Raw genomic sequence first — 25,210 nt, 5'->3', positions numbered from 1 at the left:
CAGTTAAATGTTCTTTTTCATAGTCCTTGGGCATGCATATAAAGCTTAATTTTTGAGGTTCCAATATTTTCACAATACTTTTGAAACATCCACCACTTTTAGAGGAAAAAAAAAATCCGATTTTCCAGGCTATTAAAGATTCGGCAAATAGCACATTCTCTTCGGACTACTTTCCGGCCACAAGAGAAATACCCTTAATCTGCCTCTCGTTCCCTAAAGTTACATTTTCCCCAGAGAATCAAAAGAGAAGTGGCCAAATTTGGGGCTATTGTCAATCAATGTTGTTTAAGAACAGTGCCTGGCACAAAGTAAGCGCTTAACAAATACCATGATTGTTATTACTGTTGTTATTACCAAGTCTGTGAATTTACGGGTAGTGGGCAATCATGATCTGAATTGTCTGTTCATATCTTCCCCAGGATTTAGCATAGTATTCAGCACATAGTAAGTGCTTATAAATACCACTACCATCATCACCAAGTAACCCTAAACTAGGTGAAGAAGGAGTGTGGTGTAATGAATAGAGCATGGGCCTGGGAGTCAGAGGAACCTGGGTTCTAATCCCGCTTTCGCCACCTGCAAGTCAAGATGGCAAGTCAATTAACTTTTCTGTGCCTCAGTTACCTCATCTGTAAAATGAGGATTAAGAATGTGAGCCCTATGAGGGACAGGGACTGTTTCCAAGCTGATTAGTTTGTATCTACCCCAGCACTTAGAACAGTGCCTGGCATAATAAGCATTTAAGAAATACCACAGTTATCATTATTAGGAAACAGTTCCTTATTTCCTCTCTAAACACCTTCAGGTTGTCTTGAATTTCCAGCAATTCTTCAAGTTCTTGCTGCTCCTTTTGGGACTGCTTCTGCTTTGCCAACACGTCTTCATGTAAGGTTTTGATTTCCAGTTTCTTCTGAATGACCTCTTTCCGTATTTCTTCAGAACTTTCTTTCAGTCCTCTTAACTTCTTCTCTAGTTCCTTTAAAATGCAAGTCAAGGATCAGATCTCATTCTTTGATGAAAATGAAAAAAAAAAATCCACCACAGAATCACAAAAATCTACTCCATGTCACAACTGAAATTTTCTCAGGGTTTATCTTCTCCCACTTAGGGATTTGTAGATTCTTTTTTTTACAAAGAAAAATACAATGAGACCTTAGTTCTTGCCCTTTGCTATCACTAAAACTGTTAGCACAATCTTTCCCCATTTCCCTACCTACCATTCTAGGGCATATTTGGACATATTTAACACATGTTAAAAATTTAGAAGGCATGAATGTTCAGTCCATTTTCTTGCCGTTTTAAACTGACAAAATCAAACACATCCCAACTGGGGATCTTCCTGCCCTCAAAACCCCAAAGTTCTTTTTTTTAATTCATTTGTTAAGCATTTAGTATATGACAGGCACTCTATTAAATACTGGGATAGACATGAGATAATCGGGTTGAACACATTCCCTGTCCTACATGAGGCTCCCGTCTTAATCCCCATTTTACAGATGAGGGAGCTGAGGCACAGAAAAGTGAAGTGATTTGCACAAAGTGACCCAGCAGCCAAGTGATGGAGCAGGATTAGAACCCAGGTCCTGCTGACTCCCAGACCTGGGCTCTATCCACTAGGCCACACTGCTTCCCTTGTCTTATGCCGTCGAGTTGTTTCTGACCCATAGCAACACTCCGGACACATCTCTCCCAGACACCCAGTTTTCCATCGACAATCGTTCTGGTAGTGTATCCAGAGAGTTTTCTTGGTAAAAATCTGGAAGTGGTTTACCATCGCCGCCTTCCAAGCAGTAAACTCAAATTCCTGCCCTCGACTTTCTCCCATGCCTCTGCTGCCCAGCTTGGGTGAGTTTTGACTTGGGGAAGATTGCCTTCCACTCGCTAGCCATTGCCCAAGCTAGGAATGGAATGGGTAAGCCTCTGCTTGACTCTTCCTTCTGTAGCTGAGACTGGCCCCTGGGGCTATACCTGCTGCTGACACTGCTATAGCATGACCTAGTGGATACAGCACAGGCCTGGGAGACAGAAGGACCTGGGTTCTAATCCTGACTCCACTTGTGTGCTGTGTGACCTTGGGCAAATCACTTCAATTCTCTGCGCCCCATTTACCTCAGCTGTACATTGAGGATTAAGACTGTGAGCCCAGGTAGGACAGGGATTGTGTCCAACCTGATTAGCTTGTATTGACCCCAGTGCTTAATAGAGTTCCGGGCCCGTAGTAAGAGCTTAAAAAATACCACTTTAAAACAAAAAGTAAATTTGTGTTGAATGAACTCTCAGTAATCTTAGACTTACTCCAGGCTTAGAAATCCTCTCATATTCCCGTTGAACAAGTCTTTTTTCCTCTTGTAAGCTGGAAAAGACAACAGAACTGTGGATTACAATGTTCACAAACAAGGGAATAAGCCATATCTTAGTCCAGACAACATAATGTACATTGATTCCTACTTCCAATGGACTATTTGACCCACAGTGATTTAGTGTAAAACAAGATGGTGATCAATCATGGCAACTACTTAGATCACAGCTAGGCAAGACCAAAGGCCCAGAAAACAGGATCACCTAGCTCTGCCAGTCAGGCAACCCCAGGCTTGGGGAAAAAGAGAGGCTCTGGAGGGGCCCAATTAGAAGTTCTCTAGAAACCACAGCTTCCCCTTCTTTCCTTCCTCTCTTCCTGCTACCTCCTGCCCCTCAAGCATTAGTCCTCTGGCTCCTCTCCTCCAGACCTACTGAACCAGGGGCCGGAGAAAAAAGGATCAAGTAAGAGGGTAAGGGGGAGAACAGGAAAGGGGAGTGAGAAGGGGAAAGGAGAAAAAGAGGAGGAAAAGCAACAAGGGTGAAGGCAAGGAAAAAGGAGGGTGGGCGTGGGGAGGGGAATAAGGACAAAAGGGGAAGAGGGAAGGAGGGAAAAGAGGAAGAGTAAAAGGCAAGTAGTAATAGAAGTATTAACATAATGAACACTGATTCCTACTTCTGATGGATCATTTGACCCACAGTGATCAAGATGGTGATTGAAGCAGCGTGGCCTAGTGGATGAGAGTCAGAAGGACCTGGGCACCAATCTCAGCTCTGCCACTTGTCTGTTCTGTAACCTTGGGAGAGTCACTTCACTTTTCGGTGCCTCAGTTCCCTCATCTGTAAAATGGGGATTAAGACTGTGAGCCCCATGTGGGACATGGACTGTGTCCAACCTGATTTGCTTGTATCCACCCCAGAGCTTAGTACAGTGCCTGGCACATAGTAAGTGCTTAACAAATACCACAATTATTATTATTAGTTGTAGTAATAGTAGCAGCAGCCGCATTTCTTGGGTGTCTGCTTGGTGCGATGCACTATACCAGGCACTTAGGAAGTACAGAAGGAAGAAATGACCCAACCACAAGATATCTGCGCTCTGAGGATGGGCAGGGGTGGGGGTAGGGGAATGATACACAAATATTTGCAACTAGAGCAGTCCAAATACATTATTGTGTATACACACATATACATGAGTGCTCAGGAGGTGTGAATAAATTCATAAATGGTAGATTTGGCTGGGGAATGATACAGCTCAGGGAGAAAGGAAACTGGAGAAACCTGATTGGAGATGGGATCTTCAGGGAGCTTTGAATGTAGGGGGAGCTATGGTCTGTCTGTTTGTCTGATGTAAAGAGAGGGCATTCCAACAAGGAATGACTAAGGGATAGAGCATAGGCCTGGGAGTCAGAAGGACCTGGATTCGAATTCTGCCTTTACCATAGACCTGGGAGTCAGAAGGACCTAGGTTCTAATCCTGCCTTCACCGTGTGTCTGCTGTGTGACCTCAGGCAAGTCATTTCACTTCTCTGGGCCTCAGTTCCTTCATCTGGAAAATGGGGATTAAGACTGAGAGCCCCATTTGGGACAGGGATTCTATCCAACCTGATTTGCTTGCATCTATCCCAGCACTTTGTACAGTGCCTGGTACATGGTAAGTGCTTAACAAATACCACAAATTTAATTAAAAGGAGACCGAAGCAGGAGAGTTGAGAGTGAGATACAGCTAGAAAAGGGAGGAAGAGGAGAGAAGGAGCGAGAGGAGAAGGGTGGAAGGAAGGAAGGGAAGAGGAAACTGTAAAAGATCTCCCTTTCCTCATTCCCTTCTCTTTATTCCCCCCTCCCTCCTCCCTCTGCACTGCATCGAAGAAGTTGGATCATTGAAAAAATCAGATGGGAGTGGGGGTACAGGGGAAAGCCAGGACCCTAAGAGGTGGGGAGAAAGGGGGCCACAAGACCATGGAGCAGGAGAAACTGATGACCGGTGGAAGCCATTTTAAAGCCACTCACAACTTGTTGGAGCTTGGAAAAAAAAAAGAGGGATGGACTGTAGAGATGTTTTTCAGCTTCAGACTCTGAATCAATCTTACTCTAAGTGGGTCTACTTCCCACGGAGTTGAGAAGCACTGCCATGGAACTGCACTTGAAAGTTGGATACTTTGCTTCTCTAAAAACACAGCTTGTCCCTCGGAAAAGAACAATACTAAAACATTTCCCTGTAGAGGTTAGGGGCCTCCTCCACTTTCTTCCTGACTTCTATTCATCTTGTACTTTCCCCCCTTTTTCTCTTCATTCCCACTTTAGTAAATGAGAGCAATGCATCATGTCCTGAAATGAGATAACTCTTCTGACATGTGAATTTGTCCAAGCGTTTTATGGTTTCCCATCCTCTTATTTGACTGAATTTCCCTGTACAGAATGTAGCACTTGTGTAATGTAAAAAAACAACAACAACAAATAAACAGAAAGACAGGCTAATGCTTTCTCGGTCAGCCAGTCACAGCTGCAAGCTGAGAGAAAATCAGTAAAGACGGCATCGTGGAGATTAGGCAATATTCACTTCGGATTAGGAAAAAAAGGCCTGTTTCAACTGTCAGTGAAGAAATCAGAAACGGAGCACTCATATCATTATATTCCAACTTTAACTGAGGTAATGGAGATGACGTGACAATTCAGGATTTCTGATTCAGTTTAAAATATGCTTACCTTGTACCTTCTAATCCGAAATGATAGAAACTAATGGGTGGGGCCATTGTATTTTTAAATTCAGCACCCTTTTTTTGAATTCTGTTTTGCCCACCAGATGAAAAATTTACTCCAGAAGTGGTCCATGGGGAACAGTTCCCTTATTTCTTATTTAGTCTGAGTTCAATGGCTAATTCTGTAATCAGTGCCAAAAGAAGTCACAAAATGTTCCAGATGTGTTGCATAAATATTGTGTTGGGCATGTAAGCATCTAAATGAGATTTGTTTCAAAAAAGGAAACAGACATATCCATGAGAAAACCTATTTTTTGCAATAGCAATTTAATCTGATTACTTTCCTCCAGACTGTATGCTCGCTGTGGGCAGGGAACATGTCTACCAATTCTCTTGTATTGCACACTCTCAAGCCCTCGATACAGTGCTCTGCACACAGTTAATGCTCAAAAACCACCACTGAAAGACTGATTGATCCATCCACAGACTCTCAGCCAGGGCCCCAGTTCCCAGAGGCACACATGGAAAAATGACTGGTGGGGAGAAAAAGCCTGGACTGCGGCTACAAAATGTGATAGTGCCTTGATAAAAGCTCTTAACCAATTCGAGGTATTGAATGGATAAAAGAATTGAGTAAAAAGCACATCCTTTTTAAACATTCTCCTTGGGAACTGTGGTGTCCTCACTCTTTCAGAAAAATGGGTTAGGTGGCCTTTGTGAAGCTGAAAGTGTGAGTGAATGTAGTGGCCCCAAAGTATGTATCTATTTATTATCTATTATTAAGCAAGGCCTACTTGCAGACTCAGTGATATTCTGAAAGTAGGCCTTGCTTAATTTGCTTTTATGTTATCACAGAGGCTAGGACACTTTATCATTATGTCTTTTCTGAATATGAATAGATTGAACAGATCGCCTGTATAATTACACCTAGAGGACAAGCTTTTTCTGTTCTGGCAGACAAAGTGGGAAATTTTAAACAATTTAAATACCAAGTCGCTTTTGCTCCTCATACCCTTTTGTGGAAATGTCAAGCATTCACTTTTCCAACACTAATGAACAACCAGCGATTGTTTTAATTTCATTATTTTCCACACTGAAGGAGTGCTTACAGAGTACTAAAATAGCTAAGTTTTCCTGGTACAGATTTAAAGGAAGGCTGAAACAGCTTCAGTTTCAAGGACAAGGAGCTTTCAGATTTTCCTCTCCCTGCTCAACACCAATATTAAAAAAAAATCACTATTTCATCGTTTGTTCCCCCACTGGTATACGGAAGTCTACATACAGGAGCTAACGCACCCAGAATCACGGGACTGAAAGGAAAGGGAAAGGACAACGATAAGCTATTTCCATACTCCTGCCTCCAAGACCAACTACGTTACCACCACTCCGCTAAAAGCTATTTGTTTTTTTTTCCTAATGATATGTGCCAGGCACTGTATCAAGCGCTAGGGTAGATATGAGCTGTTCAGGTTGGATAGAGTCTATAATCCAGATGGGGCTCACAGTTTTAGTCCCCATTCTACCAATGAGGTTACTGAGCCACAGAGAAGTTAAGTGACTTGTCCAAAGTCACACAGCTGACAAATGGAGGATATAGGACTAGAACCCAGGTCCTTCTGACTCCCCCTCTCAGGGTGGCACCTGGAGAGTTTCCAATATTCTACCAGTCTCAACTACAGGAGAGTCAAGCAGAGGCCTACCCATTCCAACGGGCAATGACTAGCGAGGGGAAAGCAATCTGCCACAAGTCAAAACTCAACTGTGCTGGGCAGCAGCAGCAGCACAGGAGAGAATAGAGGGTGGAGGCTCTAGTTTACTGTGTGGAAAGAGGCACTGGTAAACCACTTCCATATTTTTACCAAGAAAACACTATGAATACACTACCAGAACGATTGTAGATGGAGGTGGGGCGTTCTAGGAGAGGTGTGTCCATGGTGTCACTATGGGTTGGAGACGACTCGACGGCAAAAGACAAGACAAGATCTGACTCCCTGGCCTGTGCCCTATCCACTAGACCAAGCTGCTGCTTTTCTTAAAATATTCTGGGATTGAGCCTACCAAACATCCCTTAGTACCAAGAGCCCAATTCTTCCATCATTAAATCCTCTCCCTGAGAGTCAGTGTCGCCATTTTGTATGCTGCATTTATTTTTCAGCCACAAGTTATGTTTTGCCAAAGGTAGATCGATTCTCCAATACTCTGAAGGATTTTGAAGGCTATTGAAGGTAAATTAGAACAATAGAGTGATCTCTAAGAGATTTCAAAACCACTGGCTCATGCAATCTAGCAAAGGTGATTTTTTTCATGCCCTTTAAATTGAGGGAGCATATGTACAGGTGAGCCAATGAGGATGTGGAGAGCACTGTACTAAGTGCTTGGGAAAATACAACATAAGAGAATTAGCAGACATGTTTCCTGTCCATAAGCTTAAAGTCTAGAGGGGAGACAGACATTAATATGAATAAATAAAAAAATTATAATATATAATTTAAAGATATGTACAAAAGTGCTGTGGGGTTGGAGTTGGGATAAATACCAAATGTCTAAAGGTCACAGATCGAAATGCATAAGTGATGCAGAATGAAGAGGGAGTTGGGGAAAAGAGGGCTTAATTGGGGAAGACCTCTTGGAGAAGATGTGATCTTAACAATGCTAGTGCACGATAGACTTAGTTCTGCCAAAGTTTCCACACCCAAAGTTTTTAAAAGCAATGTAGCCTAGTAGAAAGAGCGCAGGCCTGGGAGTCAGAGGGTCTGGGTTCTAATCCTGGCTCTGCCCCTTACTGCTGTGTGACCTTGGGCATGTCACTTAAATCCTCTGTGCCTCAGTTCCTTCATCTGCAAAATAGGGATTCAGTACCTGTCCTCCCTGCAAAGACCTGGAGCCCCATGTGGAACCTGATTATATTTACCCTAGCATTTAGTACAGTGCTTGGCATATAATAAGTGCTGAACAAATATTACAAGTATACCACTTTTATTATCCTAAAAAAATCTTGAATCCAACTCTCTTAGGTATACTTAGTAATATAATGTCTTACTTACATATTCAACCTGTACTGTGTGTGGTATTCCCTTTCTTTAATGGCTGTATATTCATTCTGATACTTAAGGAGTTGCTCTCTCATCTTGGAGACCTCAGTGTCAAATGCCTCTGGAAAGTGCTCTGCTTTCTCCAGCTGTTGCTGTTGACGCTCTATTTCAGAGGTGAAACGTTTGGCATCCTGCAACAGCTGGGCCTCTGACTCTTGTATGCTATTTGGAAAGAAAGAAGGGAACCAAGTATTACACACATGCAGATTTGCCAGGGTGAGAGGAACCAAAGATTAATAGTGATATTAGCCAATGTCGTATTTGTTAAGCATTTACTACGTGCCAGGCACTGGGGTAGATACAAGCAAATCAGATTGGACAAGTCCACGTCCCACATGGGGCTCACAGTCCTAATCCCCATTTTACAGATGAGGTAACTGAGGTACAGAGTTTGTAACCCGGCTCCGCCACTGTCTGTTACGTGACCTTGGCCAAGTCACTTTACTTCTCTGAGCCTCAGTTACCTCATCTGTAAAATAGGGATTAAGACTGTCAGTCCCTAAGTGGGACATAGACCATTTCCAATGTGATTAGCTTGTACCTACCACAACGCTTAATATAGTACCTGCCACATAGTAAGCACTGAACGAATGCCATTTACAAGAGCAACAAAGAAAAAAACAGTCATATTTGGTCCTAAAAACATATTTTTAATAGATGGTTTGGTTCTTTTTGGTGTTTTAGAGTTTGGGATGGAAGACAGTAGTAGTGGTAGTATTCTGCATGCAGGAAGTGCTCAATAAGTACCACTCTTTAATTGACTAATTAAAAGATAGCTCCTTTCTGAAGAAATTTTATGAGGGTAGGATAAACCTGAAGCAGGTTTTCAAATTTCAATTGATAAACTTAACGGTAAGTATTGGCTAAACTTTTTGACCTAGTACTTATTAAGCACCCAAAAGAGGCAATCCGAACTCCCACCTAAGTGACTTTACCTGATGACCAAATTCCCAAATAAGTGACTTTTACCTGATGACAGTCTCATGCAGCAAGGTGTATTTTGCCTTCAGCTCCGCTACCCTTGTTCCGGGGATTTTTCCAGCAGTAAACAACTGGGAAAGAAAGTAAGAAAACATCATTATTCTTCTTTTGGAAGACATTTTGGGTCCCTCAGCACTCGTTTGAACATTGAGGATGAAATTCTTGGGTTGGTTGATTGAATTATAGCACCGATCCAGCTCCAGATGGCGGGCTGCCTGTTGAAAGTACAGCTGAGGTTTTCATTGTTACTAGAGACCTTGGAACCATTTGGAACAACCTGAATAATAGTTATGAGGCAAACTCCCCTTCCCACCTGGACTGGAACAAGCCAGGTAAGCGTCTAGGAGAATTCTAAATCTGTGGGATATAATATAATCGCTTAATCCAATACCTCAGCGCTGTGCTGCAGGGAGCCAGAAGCAGCAAAAACAATATGAATTCCAAGAATAACAACTGGGGAATTGGGGACAAGCACTGTAAGAAGAATAATAATGATGGTATTTGTTAAGCCCTACTATGTGCCAGGCACTGTACTGAGCGCTGGGCGGATACAAGCAAATCAAGTTGGAGACAGTCCCTTCGCCACGTGAGGCTCTCAGTCTCAATCCCCATTTTACAGATGAGGTAACTGAGGTCCATAGAAGTGAAGTAACTTGCCCAAGGTCACACAGCAGACTAGTGGCGGGGCAGGGATTAGAACCCATGACCTTCTGGCTCCCAAGCCCGAGCTCTAGCTACTATGCCATGCTGCTTGTCAGCCCTGAGGCAGGTTCAAGATAATCATGTCCCACATGGGACTCAGACTTAAAGTATGCTGATGATGATATTTAAGTGCTTACTATGTGCCAAGCACAGGTATCAACTCCCCGTTTTGCAGATGGGGGAACTGAGGCACTGAGGTCACAGAGCGGATATGTGCACGGGTCTCTGACTGAAAGGTCTGCACACTTTCCACCAGGCCCACGCCAATTCCAGTTCCTAATAACACTGGCCTTGTTTCTGATGGGTTTGAAACAAGGTTAGAGTGTCAAGCAACTCTGGGGACTCCTAAAGCTCCTGGGGAGGGCACAGGGTTGAGAGTACAAATTTAATACCGAGTATGACCTGCGGTCCCCAGGATGGCATCTGGAGAGTTTCCAGTACTCTACCAGTCTCGGCTACAGGAGGGAGAGTCAAGCAGAGGCTTGTCCATTCTATTCCTAGCTTGGAAGGCAACTGGCTACAGGTCAAAACTCATCCGTGCTGGGCAGCAGCGGCATGGGAGAGAAGAGGAAACTCTTTTCCTTCCCGTCTTCTTACTGCTCTGTTGTGGTAGGACCAGACTAACTGAACTGATCCAACCTAGAACTAGTCATGGGAGTCCCTGGTGGGACCAGGATTGCAAACATGTTATTCCAGGAGTGTGGAAAACTGACCTGAACACTCCCAGGAAGGTCTGGTTTGTCCAGCTCCAAAAACCAAGAACAAGAGGAGGAGGAGGTTGTTTGCATGATACGTATGTAGTAGTAGCAGTACAATTAGTAATCCGTCCATTGATACCTTTTATCAGACACTTATTGTAATATTAATAGTAATGATAATAATTGTGGTATTTGTTAAGTGCTTAGTATGTGTCGGGCACTGTTCTAAATACTGGGGTAGATATAAGCAAATGGGGTTGGACAAGTCCCTGTCCCACATGGGGCTCACAATCTTAATCCCCATTTTAGAGATGAGGTACCTGAGGTACAGAGGAGTTAAGTGACTTGTCCCAGGTCACCCAGCAGATCTACACAGAGAACTATACTAAATGCTTGAGCAAGTACAGTATGAGTAGACATGATCCCTGTCCTCAAGGAGCTTGCAATTTAGCAGGGAAGAAAGACAGTAAATTGAATTATGGGGTAGTAGAGATCAGCGGAGCAGGATAGATACATTATACTGTGGGATGATAGGGGATAAGCAGCCAAGTGCTTAGGTGGTGATGATGATAATAATAATGATTATGGTATTGGTCAAGCCCTTACAATATGTCAAGAACTGTTCTAAGCACTAGGGTTGAGACAAATTAATCAGGTTGGACACAGTCCCTGTCCTACATGGGGATCACACTCTTAATCCCCATTTTACAGATGAGGTCACTGAGGCGAGGAAAAGTTAACCCAAGGTCACACAGTAGACAGGCAAAGGAGCCAGGATTAGGACCCAGGTCCTTCTAACTGCCAGGCCCGTGTGCTATCCACTAAGCTGTGCTGGGATGGGTATAGAGAGGGGAGATGAGAGATTCAGCAGGGGACGCCTCTTGGAGATGTGATTTCAGAACGATATGGAAGTCTGTTGGCTGTTAAGGAGGAAGGGAATTCCTGGGAGAAGGGAGGGCACGAGGAAGAGTTAAATTGCAGAAGAGATGAGAATGAGGCACAGTGAGTACGTTGGCTTGAGAGGGGGGAAATGGGCCAGCTGGGATGTAATGGCAGAGAAGCGAGGATAAACAGTGCTCTGCACCTAGTAAGTGCTCGATAAATACCATTGATCGATTAAGAAATAATGGGGAGAGAGTCGATTGAGTGCCTTAAATCCAAAGATCACGAGTTTCTGGTTGTTGAGGAGAGGGATGGGCAGAAACTGCTGTTTTATGAAGAGTGGGGAAACTTGAGCTTTAGAAAAATGATCCTGGGCGGCAGAATGAAATAAGAATTGAAGAGGGGAAGGGCTGGAAGAAGGGAAATAAGCAAGGAGGCTAAATGCAAAAGTCAAGTTAGGATACGAATGGCTGGATCAGCAGGGTGACAGTTTAATTGAAAAGGAGGGGGCGGATTCTGGAAATGTAGAGGAAGAACTGACAGCATTTGGCAACTGACAGAGAACGGGGTCAAGGATAATGCCAAGCCTGTAAGCTTGAGAGACACCGTCCTCTCCCTGTTCTCCTCCTACCTCTGGCGGATCCTTCTCGGTCTCTTTCGCTAGCTTGTCTTTTGCCTTCCATTCCCTAGCTGTGGGGGTCCCTCAAGGCTCGGTTCTGGGGTCTCCTATTCCGTATCTACACCCACTCCCACGGCTTCAACTGCCACCTCTCTGTTGATTCCAGTCCCTCGGCACTTATGTAAACGTCTTTACAGTCTACTACTTTCCCTATCTGTGATTTCTTTTAATGTCTGACTCCCACCGTAGACTGTAAGCACTCTGTGAGCAGGGGTACCATTTATGAACTCTATTTTACTCTACTTTCCCTGGTGATTAGCATGGTCCTCCATATACAAATGTGATTTTATCATTATAATCATAATATAACATTATCGACAATATTAATATTATGATTTATCTATTATTTATTCATATCACTATTAAATGCAATTATAATAATGGTATTTGTTAAGTGCTTACTATGCATCTAGCACTGTTCTAAGGCTGGGGTAGATACAAGCCCATCATTTGGACACAGTCCATGTCCCACATGGGGCTCACAGTCAATCTTTATTTTACAGATGAGGTAACAGAGGCACAGAGAAGTGACTTGCCAAAGTCACCCAAGTGGCAGAGCCGGGATTAGAGCCCAGGTTCTCCCGACTCCCTGGATCGTGCTCTACCCACTAGGCCATGCTACAGTAGGGCTAGAGGCTAGATTGCCTTAAAACTCACTCAGAATACATGTAGTTGCCTTTTATTTTTTGAAGGAGTTAATGCTGGCAGCGTTCTTCTCTCTGTAGGCTACTAAAACTTGATTGGTTTATAGTGAGATGGCCCTTAAGACGCCATCTAGTTTCTTTTGCCCTTAACTCCTCAACTCCACTACCCTGGCATTAAATCCCTGCCCTAGACTTTTACTTCCACTTGGCAGGATTGTGGAAAACAATTACTCTTCTAAATGACTCTCTTTCTGAGTTAGTGTTAAAGGCAAGATTGTTCTTTAAAAGAGAACAAGCTCCTGACTTGCACTTCTTGTTGATTTTTTTATGGGTACTAAAGGCTGGAGTAGATATGGGGTTTATCAGGTTGGAGACAGTCCCTGTCCCACATGGGGTAATTTCACAGATAAGGAAACTGAAGCATAGAAAGGTTACTTGATTTGCCCAAGGTCACATGGGAGGTAAGTGGTGGAGCCGGGATTAGAATCCGTGTCTTTCTGACTCCCTGGCTTGTGCTCTAGCCACTGGGCCACACCGCTTCTCCTCAATGTGGAAAATAAAAAACTGAGTAATGGAATAGAGAATATTGGAGTTACATCTTTGTTTCTTTGTCCCACTTTTGCACCTTCCTTGAAAGGATAAAATCAGTCACCTATCTCATAAGCCTTGCTATTAAGCTTACAAAATATATGAAAAGAATTCTGAAAACACACATATTTAAGGGTGAAACACTATTAGAAGAAGGGTGTTTTAATAAAAGTGGATCCTCCTATTGCCCCTATGTGACTTTACATGAAACTCCATTTGTTTTCAAAATAAACAGAAAACTTCCTCCCATCTCCAAAAGTCACATCAAATATCAATATATGTTTGACTTTGCCTCTTGGCCATGTAAAGAAGTTTGAATAAAATCTTGAACTTACAAAATAAGTTCTGAGTTCAAGAAATGTATGGGGCAATGTATTGGAAACTAAACTATGGTGATGATTTGCATCTGAAGGACAGGAATTCCATAACTATTGAAGTCTGAAAAGGAAACAGTCAAAGACAAAGGAGCAGCACTGGCCTAATGGAAAGGGCACAGGCCTGGGAGTTCAAGGACCTGGGTTCTAATCCCAGCTCTAGCTACATGCCTGTTGTGTGACCTTGGGAAAGTCACTTCACTTTTCTGTGCCTCAATTTCCTCTAAAATGATGACTCAGGACCTGTTTTCCCTCCTATTTAGATTGTGAGCCCTGTGTGGGACAGGGACTACATCTGACCTGAATTACCTTGTTTCTTCTCCACCTCTTAGAACAATGCTTGACACACTGTCAGCACTTAAATACCACAATTACTATTTATTATTACCTCTATAATGCTTACTGCTGTAGAGAGCAATGTGGCCCAATGGATAGAGCACAGGCCTTGGAGTCTGAAGGGCCTGGGTTCTAATCCCGGCTCTGCTGCTTGTCTGCTGTGTGCCCTTGGGCAAGTCATTTCACTTCTCTGGGCCTCAGTTTTCTCCACTGCAAATGGGGATTCAATACTTGTTCTCCCTCCTGCTTAAGCTGTGAGTCCCATGTGGGACCTGATTATCCCACAGTATCTACCCTGGAGCTTAGTACGGGGCTTGGCACACAGTAAGCGCTTAGCAAATACTACAATTATTATTATTAACAGTAGAATAATAGTGGCAGCAGCAGGACAGCAGAGCACATGGTGGCCAGACAGCTGCGATGGGGGGGCGCCGGGGGGAGTCATGTGGACCACAGTTTCTCCTTATCCATTGCGTCCTGCTGTTAGCTGCTGTACTCCCTGTCGTGGCTCCTGCTGAAGTAGCCACCGCTCCTCCCCTCCTAGGCTGAAAGCACAACTCCTCCAAGTCAGTCACTCAATCAATGGTATTTATTGAGCACTTTTGTGTGCAGAGCACTGTACTGAGCGCTTGGGAGAGAATATAATAAAACAGACATATTCCCTGCCCACGATGTACTTACAGCCTAGAGGGGGAGGCAGACATTAATATAAATAAATGCAATTGCAGATTTGGACATAAGTGCTGTGGGGCTGGGAGGGAGAATGAATAAAGGGAGCAAGTCAGGGTGATGCAGAAAGGAGTGAGAGAAGAGGAGAGGAGGGCTTAGTCAGGGAAGGCCTCTTGGAAGAGATGCACCTTAAATAAGACTATGAACGTGGGGAGAGTAACTGTCTGTTGGATATGAGGTCTCCCGCAGCCAATTTCCCGGAGATTGTAAAGACCTCATTAGACTGTAAACTCCTTATGGGCAGGGAACAAGTGTTCTGTTCCTGATGTTCCCTTCCAAGTTTTTATTACAGGCCTTTTTTATGGCATTTGTTAAGCACACACTAAGTGTCCAACACTGTTTTAAGCACTGAGGAAGTTACAGGTTAATTACAGTCCTTGTCCCACATGGGACTCACAGTCTAAGTAAGAGAGAGAACAGGTATTTAATCCCCATTTTACAGTGGAGGGTACAGAGGGTCAGAGAAGTGAAGTGACTTGCCCAAGGTCATACAGCAAGCAGGGATTAGAACATAGGTCCTGTGACTCCCTGGCCCATGCTCTTTCCAAAAGGCCACCTTGTTTCTCCCTTGGTAGGCACTCAATAAATACCACTGTCTGAATGGCGACCAAAGATCTACCTCTTCCAATTCGGAGCACGTGAAAAATCACGTTTTCAAAAGAAAGTTCCCAGAAAGAAAGACAATTCTGCCTTTTAAAATTTAGAGAGATGCTCTAGATTGAAAATTTAACCCAGCTGGCACAAATCTAGGTTTATAAGATGCATATTATGGCTTCAAAAATCACATTCTAAAATCTCTCTGGAAGCAGGTAGTTATTATACATCACAATTACATAAATGGATATTCTAGACTTCCTCAGAAAAGGGTGGGAAATTTAGGGATTATTACTATTGTTTTTCAAGAAATCTCTACTTTAAGAGACTTTTAAAAAAGCGCATTATTAATAGTTCCAAGAAAGCAGACCATGTCATCATCCTAAAGACAATTTCAACTTTTCTCACCTGACAACTTTGTACTTACCGCACCAACTTTGTTTCCCATCAAGCCAAGCAGCAATTGGAAGTAATTTGAGAATTAAGACTTTTAATTATACCAAAATAACTCCACAAACACAGCTGCTTCTACTTCACAGTTAGATGTTACAAAATATTTACAAAAAATTCTGGCAAAGGCCATAACATCATGCTCATATTTTCATGGTAAGTGCTCGTTTCCAGTAATTAGTAATGAATTCTAGCGGAGGTGCCAACTTTTCATTTTGAATGTGGGGGTGAATGTGGGGGAGGGGAGAAGGGTGAGGCTTCCCAGGGCTCAGATGAACAAAGGCTGGAAAAAGAGAGAAACTCTGCCATGGCCCAGAGACATGGCCGGAGATGTGGCCAGAGACCCACCCAGCCAGAGACCCCAGCCAGAGAGCTGTAAAAATCCACGGCCTGAGCCAGGCCTGAAGAGGAGAAAGAAGTAAAAGATAGAACTGAGAAAGAGACGCTTAAGAGAGAAGGAAGGAGAGAGCAAAATAATATCAGCTGGGAAGAGAGAAAAGAGAGACAGAGCCCGAGAGTGGTAGACAAATGTAGAGGAAAGAGAGAAGGGCAAAAGATGGGAACAGTCAGGGAACAAAAGAAACAACTGAGACCCTAGTGCTTAGCATAGTGTTTGGCTCTTAACAAATACAATAATAATAATAATAATAATAATAATGTTGGTATTTGTTAAGCGCTTAATATGTGCCAAACACTGTTCTAGGAGCTGGGGTAGATACAGGGTAATCAGGTTGTCCCACGTGAGGCTCACAATCTTAATCCCCATTTTACAGATGAGGTAACTGAGGCACCAAGAAGTTAAATGACTTGCCCAAAGTCACACAGCTGACAGGTGGTGGAGCCAGGATTAGAACCCATGACCTCTGACTCCTAAACCTGTGCTCTTTCCACTGAGCAACACTGCTTCTCTGAAATATTATTTGAGAATAATTTCTGAAACATGACTGTTTCTGAAAAAAGCACTTTAAAGCACTCAATCACCTCACCCCCTCTTAACTTACCTCGCTGCTCTCCTACTACAACCCAGCCCACATGCTTCACTCCTCTAATGCCAACCTATTCAATGTACCTAAATCTCACCTTTCTCGTCACCGACTTCTCGCCCACATCCTGCCACTGGTCTGAAATGCCCTCCCTTCTCATATCCGACAGCCAATCACTCTTCCCCGCTTCAAAGATTTAACCAAGGCACATCTCCTCCAAGAGGGCGTCCCTCATTTCCTCTTCTCCCATTCCCTTCTGCATTGCCCTTGCACTTGGATTTGCTCTTTATTCACCCCTCCCTCAGCCCCACAGCACTTATATCTACATCTGTAACGCATTTATTTCGATTAATGTCTGTCTTTCTCTCTAGACCGTAAGCTCATTATGGGCAAGGAACATGACTACCAGCTCTGTTTTACTCTGCTCTCCTAAGCTCTTAGTACACTGCTCTGCACAACATAAGCACTCAATAAATATGACTGATTGATTGGTTGACAGGCTTCCTTGCTTTGGAGACCCTCACTGGGTCTCCCTCCCGGCACCCTGGGGTCCCGGAGAGAAACCAGTTTCCCATCTTGTCAACGACACTTTGGCTTCACATTCCCAAGGCTGGTGCATGATCCATCACTGGAATATCGAGTCTCGGAAGGGCTTTAATATGGTCCCAAATTCCTCGCTTTCTTTCCACTAATTTTGTGGTCGGAGAAGCCTGCCTCTAGACCATAAGCTCATTATGGGCAGGGAACGAGCCTGCTGGTTTTCTAATATTGTACTTTCTCAAGTGCTTAGAACTGTGTTCTACACATTGTAAGCACTCAATAAATGCCACTGATTGACTGAGTGCCTTGGTGCCCCAAGTGGTTGCCAGGGACATACTCATTTCCAGAGACAAGTTCCACAGCCCAAAAGGTAAGAAAGAGCAAAGAACATAGTTTGTCAGGAAGGGGTGAGACGATGTGCCCCAAAACTAAGGCATAAGCAGGAACTCAGCCAATCAATGGTATTTGAGCACTTACTCTGTGCAGAGCACTGTACTAAAGGCTTGGGAGAGTACAATACAATAGAGTTTAATAAATGCAGATGGGGTAGTGGCAGGCTATATAAGTCCTGTAAGGCAAGGGTTAAGGTGAATATCAACATGCTTAAGGGGTACACCCCCAAATGGTAGCTCACCATAGGCAGGGAATGTGTCTGTTTGTTGCTGTATTGTACTCTCCCAAGCACTTAGTACAGTGCTCTACACACAGGAAGAGCTTAATAAATACGACTGACTGCCTGACTGACTAGGCGATGTAGAAGATAGGGCGGATAGGTGGAGAAATGAGGGGTGAGTCCAGGATGGCCTCGCACCTCCAATCCTAGCTCAAGTCACCACACCATTCTGCCGCCATCCTAACAATTTTGTCATGAGATCGGCATCTTGTTGGGCAATTTAGTGACTCTTCTGTGCAATACCCGGTATAACTGAAGAGGGGCACGCTGGCAAAGGGAAATTAAATGATTTTGCGTTCAGCAAACCAGCAGAGAAAGACCACTGGCTTCTGGAAGAAAATAACTCAACGTTACATCTCAGTGAGCTAAAAACCATTTCACAGGAGTTGCTCATGATGGTGCGGTAAAGTCAGTAAGGACGGTTAGATTTGTCTAAGAAGAAAACTTTGCACCACATAAAACAGGAAGCAGCTTAGCTCCATGGACAATCTCAAACTAAAAAGCAGAACAAGAAGTAAACAAAACAACCTAATGCAGTACCCTCAAATTCTATAGAATTTCAGACTTGCTCACGAGGAAGATATGGAATGATTCCGGCTAAAGGCTTGGCAAGGTTCTCACCTCAGTTCTGTCCAGAGTCTCCAGATAAATTAATTCATTCATTCAATCGTATTTATTGAGTGCTTACTGTATGCAGAGCACTGTACTAAGTGATTATTCAAACACCATTTTGCCAGCCCCTAGATTTCCTTGAGTTATAGAGTCTACAGAAGCTGATCTCTTGATCGGGGTCATAGTAGGTACTTGGTAAATTCTGCTTTAGACGTGGGGTGAGGAATGGGGTAAGAATGAAAGCCCCCACCCCTTCTCTCTCTATTGCCCCTATATTCTAAATTCATTCTATAGCCTCCAAGGGCCATTCTAGGCAGATAAATCCAGTTTAGGGAGGTGGGGCTAGAGGGATGGAGACCAATTCTGCCTGAATTTCTAGGGATCTTATCTTGGGGCCCCTAAGGGGAAGGACCAAGAGCCTTTGGTTGGGTGGGAGGGGATGCGGGGAACCAGAAAGTGTGGGACGAAGCACCTAAAAGTTTGGTACATACACAAGTGATTCCAAGGATTCATTGGTATCTGCCATGACAATACTCTATCAACTACAGCACAGTTTGTGCCCTAGAATGCCCCTGGGGAGTTGGAATATATGGTAGGCAATTCATTTTTTTTAATGGTATTTGTTAAACACTATGTGCCTGGCACTGTACTAAGTGCTGGGATAGATACAAGTTAATCAGGTTGGATTCAGTCCCTGTCCTATATAGGACTCACAGGCTTAATCCCCATTTTACAGAGGAGGTAATCAAGGCACAGAGTACATGAAGTGACTCGCCCAAGGTCACACAGCAGCCAAGTGGCAGAGCCAGGATTAGAAACCTGGTCCCCTGACTCCCAGGCCCATGATCTATCCACTAAAACAAGCTGCTTCCTATTACCACTGTCTCCTATTTTCAAGGACCTAAAGAAGTGCAGAACTATTGAAACAAATACAAATAACTATCTGGAAGCAAAATGTTCCCCTTTATCTTTTCATAAATTGCCTTCCAACTTCCCTCTGCTCTCTGCCTCTTCTGGAGAGATACTATTAATAGCACCTACAATTAATGCTGATAAATGTATTTTTGGATAACCGGGACCAAGCCAACTTGGAATTTTCCTACCACAATAATCCCTCTTGGCCTTGTAACTCCAGGTCATTTTGACTTCTCTGGACATTTGGAAGCCATTTAGAACAACAACAACAAAAAACCCCCAAAACCTCACTGGGTGTTCTGAGTAGGACAGTAGGTTTTCTGACCAGAGAGGCATCTTAATGGAATCAAAATTCTAAATCTCCAAATGACAAGTTTATCAAACTTTCATTCTTTCATTCAATCATATTTATTGAGCGCTTAATGTGTGCAGAGCACTGTACTAAGCGCTTGGAAAGTACAATTCAGCAACAAAGAGAGATAATCCCTGCCCACAACGGACTCACAGTCTAGAAGCGGGGGAGACAGACATCAAAACAAATAAACAGGCATGAATAACATCAATATAAATAAATAGAATTAGAGATATATATACACACCAGAACAAGTAAAACAGGGAATAATATAAATAAATAGAAACATTTGGGATTCAGGCTCAAAATGAACCTTTTGCTCTCACTCAGCTGCTGTTAACAGAATGATTTTAGATGGGGCCTTTTGCCCAGGGGTTGGACCTGTTCCCTTTGCAAAGGGCAGCAAATTTAGGGCATGGAAGGTCCACATGGCTTCCTAGGGGCTTTCCAGTAAATTTCCAGGAAGAATTCTCGCCTAGAGGATAGAGCCTGGGCCTGGGAGTCAGAAGGACCGCGTTCTAACCCCGACTGCCACTTGTCTCCTATGTGACCTTGGGCAAGTCACTTCCCTTCTCTGTGCCTCAGTTACCTCATTTGTAAAATGGGGATTAAGCCTGGGAGCCCTATGTGGGACGGGGACTGTGTCCGACCTGATTACCTTATACCTATCCCAGCACATAGAAGAGTGCTTGGCACATAGAAAGCTCAAAGCAAATACCACCACAACTATGCTAATTTCAACTGAAATGGACATGCAGCTGGAGACCCAGACAGATACGGCCCAGAAGAGGTAATGGGGAAGGGAGGGAGTGTATGAGGATCCCCTCTTCTCTATACACTCAGCCCACACACCAAAGAAGGGAGTGAATTTTGCTGCTCACTCTTTGCAGGCAGGGTACGTACCTACCAACTTTCTTGTACTGTACTCACCCAAGCACTTAGTACAGTGCTCTGCACCCTGTAAGGGATTAATAACTATCTCTGATTTGCTCAAACCATGTTTTCTTCCTGCCTCACAAAGCAAACTTGCAATAGGGGCCATTTATCTGAAACTGCAACCTATTTATTTCTATTAATGTCTATCTCCCCCTCTTGATGGTGAGCTCGTTGTGGGCAAAGAATGTGCCTGTTTATTGTTGTATTGTGCTCTCCCAAGAGCTTAGTACAGTGCTTTGCACACACTAAGCGCTCAATATATACGATTAAATGAATGAATGAATTTATAACTGGGAGTTTACACAGAAGAATACTGCCAGTCTCCCCGAGACCTCTTTGCCTGTAAATTTTTTTTTTGCAGTGGCTCTTGAGGTGAAGACAAAAATGTTTACATATTGTCACAATATGAAATGTGACATATTTCTCCACGACATCATTTTAAATAGGACTTTTCTCTTTGTTCATTTGTTGAACTTCCCCATGGGGACAAACCCGGGAGAGAGCAGAATGCTGTATTTTCTTGGGCAGAAGGATTCCTAGTTTAAACAAGACAATCAAAGAGGCTCTGAAGCACCCTGGAAAAATAATTGAATCTAAAAGGAGAGATTAAGTTGAAGTGGTAGAACCGGAAGGAATCTGTACACGGGTCAAAGACCAAGTCGAAAATGTTACTTTCAGTTACTTTATAATGAAAAAAAGCACTCAGGCACAGAAACCGTCTAGACTGCAAGCTCATTGTTATTAATAGTAATAATAACTATAATAATAATTGTGGTATTTGTTAAGCACTTACTATGTGCCAGGCACTATACTAACTGCTGGGGTAGATACAAGTTAATCAGATCAGACACAGTCCCTGTCCCACGTGGGAGTCACAGCCTTAATCCCCATTTTACAGATGAGGTAACTGAGGCCCAGAGATGCTAAGTGACTCCCCAAGGTCACACAGCAGACAAGGATTAAAACACAGGTCCTTCTGACTCACAGAACTGTACTCTACCCACTGTGCCACGTTGCTTAACGAGCCTACCACTGCTGTTGCACTGCACTCTCCAAGCGTTTAGTACAGTGCTCTGCACACACTAAGTGCTCAATATATACCACTGATTGTTTGATAGATTGAAATACTGTTGATGGATGGATTATCCAGATTAGGGAATATCCAGACCCTTTATTTTAATGCTCATTAACACTCCTAAAATTGTGTGGAAATGAAAAGAAGCAAAATATAAGATTACCCACAGCCTCTTAACAGTATAGGGAACAATGTGGTCCCCCTGAGAAATCCCTGCCACCGTACTGTGGGGGCATTACCCTTTCCTAACGAGCTCTCTGGCATTTTAACAAGTCACCTGGTTGCTTGGTTCCCGTGACATCTTTGTTCTTCGCCGAGAGAACAACCCTCCGGAAGTAAGTCTGTTCTCAGACTCAATCAGGGGTATTTATTGAGCATTTACTGTGTGCAGAACACTGCACTTGGGACAGCATAATACAACAAAGCTGGGAGACACATTTCCCGCTCACAAAGAGCTTAAAGTCTAGAGAGGGAGACAGATGTTAAAATCAAGAAATAAATGACAGACATGGATGTAAGTGCTGTGGAGCTGAGGGAGGGGTGAATAAAGGCTGCAAATCCAAGAAGGGAGTGGGAGAAGAGGAAAGGAGGCTGAGCAGATACCCTACGAGGTGCAGGTGCTAAGGAAAGAGGAGACAACCCCCAGCACTCAGGGGGTCACCGGGGCGGTGGGCCACCAAGATATCCCTTGTATCCACCAGCATTAGCCGCACCTGCCCAGGAACTCTATGTAAACACCCTTGCCCACCCACTTCTCCCAACCAGAAACCTCCAGACCGCCCACCTGAACATGTCTGAAACCTACCAAAAAGATTGACTTTACCCGGCTGATACCACCCCTTTGCAGCTGATACCCACAGATGCCCTCGGGAGACCCCACTGGCTCGGGACAGAGTGGGGCTGGCCGGGGCAGAGGATAGAAGGGGTGGAAAGGGGGAGGAGAAGGGAAAAAAAGGAGAAAAGGATGAGGAGGCCCCAGCATACTCTGGCCCCAGGTGTCCCAATCCCAGCAGCTGCTCTTCCATCCATTCAGGCAATACAGTGGACCTCACCTACACTGCATTCAAACTCATAACCTGACCCTAATTGCCCACCCCTCCCCAGAACTCTGTTGTGGGCCCCCAGATGTCTGATTGGATAAGCAGCTCTCTGGAAGCAGCATGGGTAAAGCACGGGACTGGGAGTCAAGAGGTCATGGGTTCTAATCCTGACTCCTCCATTTGTCGGCTGTATGAACTTGGGCAAGCCACTTAACTTCTCTGGGCCTCAGTTCCCTCATCTATAAAAAGAGTTAAGACTGTGAACCCCATATGGGACAGGGACTGTGTCTAATTTGATTTGCTTATATCCACCCCAGCGCTTAGTACAGTGCCTTGCACATAGTAAGCACCTAACAAATACCATTATTATTACCCTGTTCCACACTACCAGGTCAGCGCTTTAGTGGTAGTTGCCCCTCTGGCATTTTGTGGGGGGTGGCCTGGCCCAATCCATAGTAATCCATCACCTGGGAATACCGAACTCAGTCAGGGCTGGGGGCAGGGAGTGATTATTTTGATTAAAACTTCTTCTCGGGGATTTTCCCTGGGAAGCTACTCCCCAAGCAAACCCCTTTTGGGAAAATCCCCAAGAAGCTGCTTTCACTTTGGCAAAAGAACTGAGAAAAGTCAAAGCCACAGAAGCATCTATCACTCCTCCAGTTGGCCACTGCTGAAAGAGAAGAATGCTATTACTTACAATTGGAGGATTTGTTAAGCTCTTACTATGTGCTAAGGGCTGGGGTAGATAGCGGAGAATCAGGATTAGACACAGTCTCTATCCCACATAGGTGATAGAGAACATATTGAATCTCATTTTAAGGATGAAGAGACTGAGATGAAAAATGAAATGACTTGTCCAAGGTCACACAGCAGGCATGTGGCAGAGCTGGGATTAAACCTCCTAGGTCTGGGCTCTTTCCTTGAGGCCATGCTGCTTCCCAGCTGTCCAGAACAACACATGATTGCAGATCCTTTGTCCTGTTTACCTCCCTCACCCTCGTTGCCTCACACCAGGTCTTATGTTCTAGCAATCATATTTATTGAATGCTTATTGTGGGCAGAGACCTGGACTAAATGCTTTGGAGAATGCAAAAAATAAAGACAGTAGATCTGTTCCCTGTCCACAGGGAGCATGATAAGAAGCAGTGTGGCCTAGTGGATTGAGCATGGGCCTGGGAGTCAGAAGGACCTGGATTCTAATCCCAGTTCCTGTTGTGTGGCTTTGGGAAAGTCACTTAACTTCTCTGTCATTCAGTGACCTCATCTGTAAAGTGGGGATTAAGACGTGAGACATAGACTGTATCCAATCTGATTAGCTTGTATCTATCCCACTGCTTAGTACGGTGCCTGGCATATAGAAAGCCCTTAACAAATACCATAAAAAAGGAGCTTACAGTCTAGAGGTCAATCAGTTTAGTAGGGTTTATTGCTCAACTACGATGTGCAGCGTACTGTATTGAGCACCTGTTAGAGTACACTAGAATTGGTACACATGACCCCTGCTCTCAAAGAAGCTTACAGTCTACTGGGGAAGACAGGAATAAATAATAGATACAGAAGATATATACATAAGTGCTACTGGGGTTGAGGATACTTAAGTCCTTAGGTGGTACAGAAAGGTAGAAGGGGCAAATGAGGGGGAGGGTATAAAATGGGAAGATTAAAGATTACTCGGAAAAGGTCTACTGGAGAACTCAGAAAGGCTTGGGATACCAGGAGAGCTGTGGTCCACTGGATATGAATTCCACTGGATATGAATAATGATAATAATACTTATGGTATTTTTTAAGTGCTTACTATGTGCCACGCACTATTCTAACCACTGGCCTAAATACAAGGTAGTCAGGTTGTCCCCTGTGCGGCTCACAGTCTTAATCCCCACTTTCCAGATGAGAGAACTGAGGTCCAGAGAAGTGAAGTGACTCGTCCAAGGTCACACAGCAGACAAGTGGTGGAGTCGGCCTCCTCCCTCCCGGTTCCCCTGTGTGGGAGTTCCCAGAGTTCTAAACAAGGGGAAGAGGATGAGCAAAAGGCTGGAAGCATGAAAGAAGTTACTGTCACGGTGTTTCGCACACAGAAAGCACTTAACAAATGCCATTTAAAAAAAAAAGGAACAGAGACGGTGGGGTGTTTAGCAATGTTTATGTAATTCCTACCTTTCTGTGACGGGCACTTCTCAGTCCACACTCAAAGCAGATCCAACAGTCTTAGACTCTTTGAAGGCAATCTTAAAAGCATTCTGGGCTTTACTGCTTTAACTCATACCCCATTTTCTAAAGTGCAACGAGTCAATGCATAGTGTTTAAGCAAACTGAACGTTTCTTTTACCAAAAAAGGGTCT

At 43.9% G+C, this 25,210-nt stretch overlaps 1 protein-coding gene across 1 annotated transcript in view; it reads right to left on the bottom strand.

Annotated features, from left to right (window-relative positions):
- Positions 1-25,210, bottom strand: part of CCDC146 (coiled-coil domain containing 146) — a 92,381-nt gene that overhangs the window by 36,447 nt on the left and 30,724 nt on the right. The window contains exons 3-6 of the mRNA XM_029077780.2: positions 9,056-9,138; positions 8,039-8,248; positions 2,296-2,353; positions 800-976 (exon numbers count right to left, since the gene is read on the bottom strand). Of these exons, the coding sequence (XP_028933613.1) occupies positions 800-976; positions 2,296-2,353; positions 8,039-8,248; positions 9,056-9,138 (528 nt within the window). The remainder of the gene's footprint in view (positions 1-799; positions 977-2,295; positions 2,354-8,038; positions 8,249-9,055; positions 9,139-25,210) is intronic.

Source organism: Ornithorhynchus anatinus, chromosome 13 (assembly GCF_004115215.2).
Source record: "Ornithorhynchus anatinus isolate Pmale09 chromosome 13, mOrnAna1.pri.v4, whole genome shotgun sequence".
Lineage (NCBI taxonomy): Eukaryota > Metazoa > Chordata > Mammalia > Monotremata > Ornithorhynchidae > Ornithorhynchus > Ornithorhynchus anatinus.
The sequence above is the reverse complement of the archived record's forward strand: the minus strand, read 5'-3'. Positions and strand labels throughout refer to the sequence as shown.